At 40.7% G+C, this 9,598-nt stretch overlaps 1 protein-coding gene and 1 pseudogene across 1 annotated transcript; one reads left to right on the top strand and one right to left on the bottom strand.

Moving 5' to 3' along the window:
- The first annotated feature begins 794 nt into the window (after positions 1-794).
- LOC107678726 (zona pellucida sperm-binding protein 3-like) overlaps positions 795-9,598 on the top strand; it is a 16,102-nt pseudogene continuing 7,298 nt past the window's right edge.
- LOC107678735 (protein ZBED8-like) lies at positions 6,111-8,862 on the bottom strand. The gene is made up of 2 exons (XM_016474113.1): positions 7,507-8,862; positions 6,111-7,057 (listed from the first exon to the last, which is right to left on the bottom strand). Exons 1-2 carry the CDS (start codon positions 8,062-8,064, stop codon positions 7,010-7,012), a joined length of 606 nt encoding a protein of 201 aa, XP_016329599.1. The 5' UTR covers positions 8,065-8,862; the 3' UTR covers positions 6,111-7,009.

The raw sequence follows: 9,598 nt of genomic DNA, 5'->3' as shown, positions 1-9,598 counted from the left end.
AACAATTTGTGTTGTATTTTTGATAAAACAAAATCCACAAGTAAGCCACACGACTCCAGTCCTGTGAAGCAAAAACCTGCGTGTTTGTAATAAACAAATTAAACAAGGTGTTTTAACTTAGAGTCCATAATCCATAATATTGCTTCCTCCAGTAAAAAGGTGGTCTCATCTGAATCAGGATAGAAATATGCACAGATCAAGCACTCTTTACAAGCAAGCGTTATTTTGAATTATGGGTATTTTGGCCAGAAGTAACAGTTTAAAGTTAGAAAATATCTTAATGATGGATTTGTTTCTTACAAACATGCAGCTTTTCCCTTCACAAGACAGTAATTAATATGAATTACTTGTGGATTATTGTGATGTTTTTATCAGCTGTTTGGACTCTCATTCTAATGCCACCCATTCACTGCAGAGGATCCATTGGTGAGCAAGTGATGGAATGCTACATTTTTCCAAATTTGTTCCAATAATAAATTAAAAACTCACAAAAATAAATTATTTAGGAATAATCTCTCTTATTTGTGTGATTTTATGTGCTTTTTAAATGACATTAACTGTCTATTATAGACAAACTGTCAACGTTTAATTGTAAAATTGTGAATGATGAAAACCTCAGATCCATATCAAGCCTTCTATTGGCTAGTGACCCTCTAGAACGTTCTCATTTGCTAATGCATAAACTCTACAAGTCCAGAGGAGAATCAAGGTAATCAATTAAGCTGAAAGGGGAGGAGCCGCCTAAATTCAAAGCTGTACTTAATGGCAAAGCCAAGCACTGGTGGGTATTGTGTCAAGGTTTGTTAGGATGGGCTTTTTGCAAGGTGTGTTTGTGTTGGTTGTGATTATGGCATTTGACCTGAAGAGTGCATGGGGAAGTTTGAGACGCAGTCAAAGTCCAAGCAGCATGAAGCCGTGGCCAGATCCAGGTTCCAGAGGTCCTGCTCTTTTTTCTGAAGCATTCTTGAATCCTTTGCAAAAAGCTTCTCAGTTTCAGAGTCAGGACTCCAGAGGATTTGTGCAAGAGCCTCTTGGTTTTCAGGAGAAGCAGCTGTTGCAGGGTCCAGTCAAGCCTTTGGACTGGAGGTTTCCCATCGTTCCAGAGGTGTGAAGTGAGTTGGCAGTGGACTTCCAGTTGAGGCAACCTGTGACTCCCAGTAGTGTGGCTGTCCAATGCGGTGAGAACCGGGTTCTTGTGGAGGTAAAGAAGGATTTGTTTAGCAATGGTCAACTGATCCAGCCATCTGGTTTGTCTATGGGAGGCTGCCCTGTTGTTGGTGAGGACACTGCCTCTAGGGTGCTCATCTTTGAATATGAACTACAGGATTGTAATAGTGTGCTGATGGTAAGAACTGTTAAATCTTACTGATTATTTGTACACTAAAAAAATAAAATTAAAGGTTCTTCATTGGTGTCATTTGTTACTTGAATGTTTAACCTCCACAGAACTTTCAGTTTCTTTTAAGAACCGCTCACTGAAAGCTGCTTTGGGGCACCAAAATTAGTTCTATGGCATGGCTGATAAAACACAATTTTGATTAGTTGAGAACCCTCTTGGTAACGACTTCAATCTCTTACAGATGACTGAGGATGAGCTTGTCTACACCTTTGCTGTTACCTACACTCCTGAGGCACTTGCTGGCACTCCGATTACCCGTACCAATGGTGCAGTTGTTGGCGTTCAATGCCACTATCAAAGGTAAGTGACTGGATGTGACTTTCAGCACTTGTCGTGTTGCAACTGGAATAAGGTTTTTGGTACCTCCTTGAACTGCAGGTTCTATAATGTGAACAGTAATGCCTTGAGGCCAGCTTGGGTCCCTTTTTCCTCAACGGAGGTTGGCGAGGAAGTCTTGCTGTTCACCCTGAAGCTCATGATGGGTTTGTGCAGTTTCTTTAGATCTTAAGCCTTGTGAGTGAGGCTGTGCCTAAACTGTTCTTTCCTCTTGCAGATGACTGGTCCTATCAGAGGCCTTCAAACTTGTACTTCCTGGGTGATGTTATTAATATTGAGGCATCTGGGAAGGTGTACAACCACGTCCCACTGCGTGTGTTTGTGGACCGCTGTGTGGCCACCCAAGTACCTGATGTGAATGCTGTTCCGAGATATTCCTTCATTGAGAATCATGGGTAAAGTCATGTCTTTGACTTTATTTCTCGAGTTTGTTCTGTGACCACTTGATCACTGATAATTGGGTTGAGTTAAGTGACCGTTTAGTTCCTCTTGGTAAGTGCTTTTTGTCATCACTGAGAATAACCATCCCTGCATGCCAGTGTTCATACTGTCCATCCTAACTTGTGAGATAAAAACAATTGTCTGGAAGTGTAGTATGTTGAAAGTCCCCGGATGGCTTATGATTTCTGATTTTTGAAGTGTGGATCAGCGTACACTAATGGCTGATGTTGCCCACAATCATTGCGCTTTGGTTAGGAATTGGTTCAGATCTACGAACACTGTTAACCACTAACCTGGTGGATGCGAGTGACTGGTTTAGATGAAGGGGTTTTAGGTACTAAACACTTAACCTGATAAAAGTTGTTATCTTATTTCTTGTGGAACAACGTCAACCTTTACAAACATCCGTTTGGGCATTCATTTTTAAAATGCATGCAAAAATTAGCAGTTCTCTGCATAAAGACCATGGCTGGCAGATCAATGTGGGACTTCTCTCCAGTATGGTAGGAACTTGCGTTTTAAATGTGGAGGTTAACTGTGACCAGATAATTGACAGGCCAGTTTACAGTGACCAGGTGGGTCTTACTATGTGACGGAGCAGTCTGTTAAAGATGCAATTGTGATGTGGCAGTTTGTCCCAAAGCATCGTAAGTAGCCACATTGGGACTCAGCATGGGTCATGGCACTTGATGCGTGAAGTTGGCGTTTGTCTTGGATTGGTTTCTGGACCCCAGGAAGACTAGCAACCACTTTGGAGGCTAATGGGGATCCAAATAATAAGCAAATGGTTGACTTTTCTTGAGCTGCTCTTTAACCACTTTGTCCCTGAGAATTAAGCTAAGGTCTAGTGACGTTATGCTGTAGAGATGACATTGAGGTCTGTGTGTTTTAAATCAGGTGCCTTGTGGATGCCAAGGCTACGGCTTCGAGCTCCCGCTTCATGCCTCGAACCCAGGAAGACAAGATCCGGTTCCAGCTGGAGGCCTTCATGTTCCAGGGAGGATCCAGTCCTTCTGTATGTACTAGGTGTTGAGTGAATTTGACTATTCCCATCTGCTTTGGTTTTGTGACATCTTACGTGTCACTTGCAGATCTACATAACGTGTATTGTGAAGGCCACTCTTGCTTCTGCACCCAGTGACGCTCTCCACAAATCCTGTTCCTTTTCCAACGGGTATGTTCATGCTGCTTAAGAACATGTTGAAGGTGCCGTGTCTGATTTTTCTTGTTGCAGGTGGCTTGCTGCTGATGGGAACCACCAAGCTTGTGGTTGCTGTGACTCCACATGTGGTCCTGATGGTGGAAATGCTGCTCCTTTTGGGGGTAGGTAGCTGCTTTAAGATTGCTTTTGACACGTCAAGTGCTCTACTTAACTTGGGTATTTGCTTTTTCTAGGCATTCAGTGGGAAGGCAAGGCATCACTTGGTCCTGTAATGGTTCAAGAGCGACAGAAGGCTTCAGCTGGTTTTCAATAAATGGAGAAACCTATTCTCGTTTTGTCTAATTTAACAAATCTTGATTTGTGCTGTAAATGAGGGTAGTCCTACTGTACCTATTCTGGTCCCAGAAGGTAAGCAATCTTTTCTCGGTAGGGCAGTTAATCTAAACTTCACCTTGAAAGACCTACTGAGAAAGTGGAATACATTGCCTGTGATGCTAAGTTCCACCAATCGGAATTTGTGCCAAGAGTCCTGCTGGAACACCCACTTCCTTGAAGCACTGCAGATATTTTGTATGCTGCTTATGCAGTTAACGTTATTGCTTTAACTTCAAATTAGTAGTTTTTTTTTTTTTTTTTTTTTTTTTTTTTTTTTTGAGCCGAACCTGTGCTTTTGTAAGGTTGTGCAGTGAATCTGTTATAATTCCCAAAAGAGCATTGACCAACACTCAAATTGAACCTTAATATTGTTTGGAATCCCAGTGGATGACCTTTTCAAACAAAATCAACAATTTAAGACTAGTTTTAATAAAGTCCATGAGTAATCACAGGAATCCAGTCTGTCAATGTCTTGTGAGGGAAGAAGCTGTGTGTTTGTAAGAAACAAGCCAAGACGTTTTAACTTGGAATCCATAATATTGCTTCCTCTAAAAAAGTGGTCTCATCTGATCAGTATAGAAATATGCGCTAATCAAGGAATATTTACAAGCAAGAGTTATGGATATTTTGGCCAGAAACAACAGTGCAAAGGTAAACTTCTTGATGGATTTGTTTCTTAGAAACGCACAGCTTTTCACTTCACAAGACCGTAACTGATGTGAATTACTTGTGGCTTATTGTGGTTTTATCAGCCATTTGGACTCTCATTCTAATGCCACCCATTCACTGCAGGTGATCCATTGGTGAGCAAATGATGGAATGTTACATTTTTCCAAACCTGTTCCAATGAACAACTCTTAAAAATAGGTTTTTGTATGAATTTTTGTGTGACCTTAAGCTTGGGACACTAGATTTTTTTTTAAAAATATTTTTTTTTTTTTTTTTTTTTTTTTTTTTTTTTTTTTTGAGCCGAACCTGTGCTTTTGTAAGGTTGTGCAGTGAATCTGTTATAATTCCCAAAAGAGCATTGACCAACACTCAAATTGAACCTTAATATTGTTTGGAATCCCAGTGGATGACCTTTTCAAACAAAATCAACAATTTAAGACTAGTTTTAATAAAGTCCATGAGTAATCACAGGAATCCAGTCTGTCAATGTCTTGTGAGGGAAGAAGCTGTGTGTTTGTAAGAAACAAGCCAAGACGTTTTAACTTGGAATCCATAATATTGCTTCCTCTAAAAAAGTGGTCTCATCTGATCAGTATAGAAATATGCGCTAATCAAGGAATATTTACAAGCAAGAGTTATGGATATTTTGGCCAGAAACAACAGTGCAAAGGTAAACTTCTTGATGGATTTGTTTCTTAGAAACGCACAGCTTTTCACTTCACAAGACCGTAACTGATGTGAATTACTTGTGGCTTATTGTGGTTTTATCAGCCATTTGGACTCTCATTCTAATGCCACCCATTCACTGCAGGTGATCCATTGGTGAGCAAATGATGGAATGTTACATTTTTCCAAACCTGTTCCAATGAACAACTCTTAAAAATAGGTTTTTGTATGAATTTTTGTGTGACCTTAAGCTTGGGACACTAGATTTTTATAATTTAACTGATTTTAAAAGCATGGGAGACCACAGACATTAAGACTTTTTTAGTCTTTAGACAATAAGATTTTTAGCCTTACAATCCCCTGAATGTGCACACTTGATTTGAACAGACCGCAAGATCACACACTTGATAGTAGGAATGGTTTCAGTGACAAGATCAAACGAGACTCAAGAAGAAAAACACATAGAGGTCAATCGTCAGCTCGCTCTCCTAGCACGTGTTCTGTTGTACGGTGAAAAACAAAATAGAAAAAAGAATATGGGTGATGTTCTTTGACAGTACTCTGCTTTCGTGGCATATTTGTGGCTGCCAAGTTTCAGCTATAGAAGCATGCAACATTCTGTAAATTGACACTTGCTCACTCTCATTGGCTTTTGTGGGAATCATGTCAGAGGCAGCCTGATCAAGAGTTTGATATTTACGATTTGAGTTCAGGGACACTCCGTCTCAATCAGGAGCAGTTAAATAATCATAATGACACCAGTATTTTTGGACAAAATCATTTGCAACAAGCCTCTGTTTGGGCCACGCCATGAGTGTAGATGAAAACCTCCGATCCATATCAAACCTTCTATTGGCTAGTGACACTCTAGAGCAGAGGTTCTCAAGGTCTACTTTCAAAGGTCCAAATCTGAATTTTCGTCAATGTCAAAGGTCCAGAAATATTGGTTATCACAGAACTTGTTTTTAATAAACATGCATAATATGCACTACAAATCAACACATTTTTTTGAAAAAAAATAAAGTGCCTTTTGCCTTCAAAATACATTGGTAACAACTGCAAAAGTAGCAAAACAATGAATTTAAGAGTCAGCATTAAATTGAACAAAACACAAGTAGGCCAAAAGTAGCATGGTGCAAAATACAGAGCAGTCTAATGTGAGAAATGGCACTGTCTGTCTTCCATCAGCTGCCTAAACCGTGGCACAAAAGGTGTGGTTGCTAGACAGAGACACTGGCCTAAATGTTCATTAGTCAAGCTGCTGCAGTATGAGTTCTTCACAACATCCATGGCTGAGAATGCAGACTCACACCGATACGTTGATCCAAACATGGCAAGAACACAGATGGCTACTTTCTGTAGGTTAGGGAAATTTTCAGCTGTGACCATTTTAGTCCAAAAGGTAACAGTGTCACAGTCCACTTCCCATAAAGCCACATTTTCCTGCAAGTCAATTAGTTCAATCTGCAGAGATGCTTGCCCATGGGAAGATGCTCTTGGTTTCTTTTGAAAACTCCTCAACATTCTTGACCAGGAATGGAGATGGAATGCAGAGCAGTACTTGTCTGCCAACATTGAAGCCCTCAAAGCGCTCCCTGAAATTTTCAGCTAGATTCTCCAAAAAGGAAAGATGGTGATGATGGTGATTGCCATTAGTCTGCTGGAGTTGGAAAGTGGATATGTGGCCCTGTGATATCACTCTTAAAGATCTCCAGCCGCCTTTCAAAGGAGCTTACTGCTGCCATCAGATCACACACAGTGTTACCTTGGCCCTGGAGCCTCAGATTCAGCTCATTTAGATGAGATGTTATGTCCACTAAAAAGGCCACAAGCTCCATGCTGTCATCATTCCTTAGAAAATCCAAGTAATGCCTGGCTTTGACATTCTTCTGCTGTGACAAAAACATCTCCAAATCTTTCCTGATGACCCAAAACCTCTCCAAGACTCTTCCCTTACTCAGTCACCTCACATTGTTATTGAGGAGTAAGTCATCATAAGCAGCATTTACCTGGTAAGAGGAAGAAAACATATTTAAAAAAATAAATAAATACATTATTTTTTTGTTTTTGTGAAAACAAACACCTTGTAAATGCTGTAAATGTAAAAGCTTTTAATCTGCTGTAAGTAGATTTTGATGACAACTGTTAATACTTCCAAATGCATATTATACATTTCTCCTACATTTTATTTACAATTGAAAATGATTATATACATAAAAAAAACATATGTGAAATAAGGTTTGACCTGTATGAGCATTAATTTGTGCCGTAGTTTCCCCATTGATTCAAATTGTTAAAGATTTAAATGCTTTGCCTCTGAAGCAATATTTTTATGTGTGCAGTCTCTCTCTCTCTGTGTGTGTGTGTGTGTGTATGTGTGTGGTCACCACTTAATAATCCCCCATTGACCCACCCAAAGAAAAACACAGTAGAAGTAAAAAGTAAAATTAATTCTCACCTCAGTCAGGAATGCCCTCAGAAGATGGAGCTGAAGGGCAGAAGATGCTCTCAGGTAGTTCACAAGCTTCATAATAGTTTCCATGACGTCTGAATATTCTTTTCCAAGGCTAGCACACAGCATTGACTGGTGTATTATATAGTGGTATGTCAGCAGGTCTGAGTGCTCCTCTTTCAGCCGTTGAACAGCTCCCTTCTCCTTCCCTATCATGGCTGGAGCACCATCAGTAGCGATGGACACAACATTCTTGACATCAATTTCCCTTTCATTAAGCATCTGCATGATAGCTTCATAGATGTCTTCTCCTCTAGTGTGACAGAGTGGAGTAAGGCCCAGAAAGTCTTCACAGAATGTCCCCTTTGCCTTGCTGAAGTATCTGACAAGCACACATAGCTGGGCTTGGTCTGTGCCATCTGTTGACTCATCCACTGCAAGTGAAAGGCAGGGTGCATCTTTGATATCATCAGTTAAATGCTTAACTAAGTCATGGGCAAGTACTTCTGTTCTCCTGGTTGAAGTGTCATTGGATAGTGGAATTTTCTTTAATTTCTTTGACATCTCCTGTCTCTCCTTTCCCTCAAACAAAGACTCTGCTATCTCCACTAAACACTCTTTAACTATCTCTGCATCAGAGAATGGCTTCTTGTTCTTGCCTAGTACCTAGACCACCCGAAAAGATGCTTCTGTAGCTCTTTCTTGCTGTGTCAGAGCTCTCACAAGAAACTTGTTTGTTGATTCATACGAAGACTTTAGCTGTCGTAGTTTTGCTGTCCTCACCTCTGTAGTTTGTGGATATTGCCTTTCAAAATGTCTGTGCTTTGTTTCATAGTGCCGTTTGACATTTCCACTCTTCACAAGTCTCATTACAAATCGAACACAATGGCTTCGTGCTGGATTTGGGCAAAATGAACGCGTACCTCTCTGTCCAATCTTCTTTGAAAACTCTATTTTCTTCGTCAACTTTTCTTTTCCTCGTAATGGACATCCTCACACCAAACGCTCACTGCGGTCAAGGTGAAGTGTCGCCCGATTACCCCGCGCGATTACATCAAACGTCATATGCTCACTGAATGTCATGACAACAATGTCACGCAGGAAAACTTTTAATAACTCGTCTTCGCTTTAATTTCGGACCATCTCCAAAAACACATTAAAAACTAAACAAATGATTTACAAGTTTAACATGCATTTATCAAAGTAGGAAATCTACACTTTTAATCCATTACACACAATTAGTGCTCTTAAAATATGAAATGGAGGTGGGTCCGGATTGAATTCCCTCCCGGACCTGAGTCCGGACTTTGAGAAGCACTGCTAGAACGTTCTCATTTGCTAATGCATAAACTCTACAAGTCCAGATGAGAATCAAAGGTAATCAGTTCAGCTGAAAGGGGTGGAGCCACCTAAATTCAAAGCTGTACTTAATGGCAAAGCCAAGCACTGGTGGGTACTGTGTCAAAGTTTGTCAGGATGGGCATCTTGCAAGGTGTGTTAGTGGTGGCTGTGATTGTGGTGTTTGATCTGAAGAATGCATGTGGAAGTTTGATGTACAGTCAAAGTCCAAGGAGCATGAAGCTCCAATCAGATCCAGCTTCCAGAGGTCCTGCTCTTTCTTTTCAAGGGGTCTTGAATCCTTTGCAAAAGTCTTCTCAGTTTCAGAGTCTGGACTCCAGAGGATTTGTGCAGGAGCCTCTTGGTTTTCAGGAGAAGCAGCTGTTGCAGGGTCCAGTCAAGCCTTTGGACTGGAGGTTTCGCATCGTTCCAGAGGTGCAAAGTGAGTTGGCAGTGGACTTCCAGTTAAGGCAACCCGTGACTCCCAGTAGTGTGGCTGTTCAATGCGGTGAGAACTGGGTTCTTGTGGAGGTAAAGAAGGATTTGTTTAGCGATGGCCAACTGATCCAGCCATCTGGTTTGTCTATGGGAGGCTGTTCTGTTGTCGGTGAGGACTCTGCCTCTAGGGTGCTCATCTTTGAATATGGACCGCAATAGTGTGCTGATGGTAAGAACTGTTAAATCTTACTGGATTTTTTTTGTACACCAAAAAATAAAGGTTCTTTGTGTTAATTGTTACTTGACCGTTTAACACTCATAG

This window comes from Sinocyclocheilus anshuiensis, unplaced genomic scaffold, assembly GCF_001515605.1.
Source record: "Sinocyclocheilus anshuiensis isolate Anshui unplaced genomic scaffold, SAMN03320099.WGS_v1.1 scaffold208, whole genome shotgun sequence".
NCBI classification, from domain to species: domain Eukaryota; kingdom Metazoa; phylum Chordata; class Actinopteri; order Cypriniformes; family Cyprinidae; genus Sinocyclocheilus; species Sinocyclocheilus anshuiensis.
The sequence above is the reverse complement of the archived record's forward strand: the minus strand, read 5'-3'. Positions and strand labels throughout refer to the sequence as shown.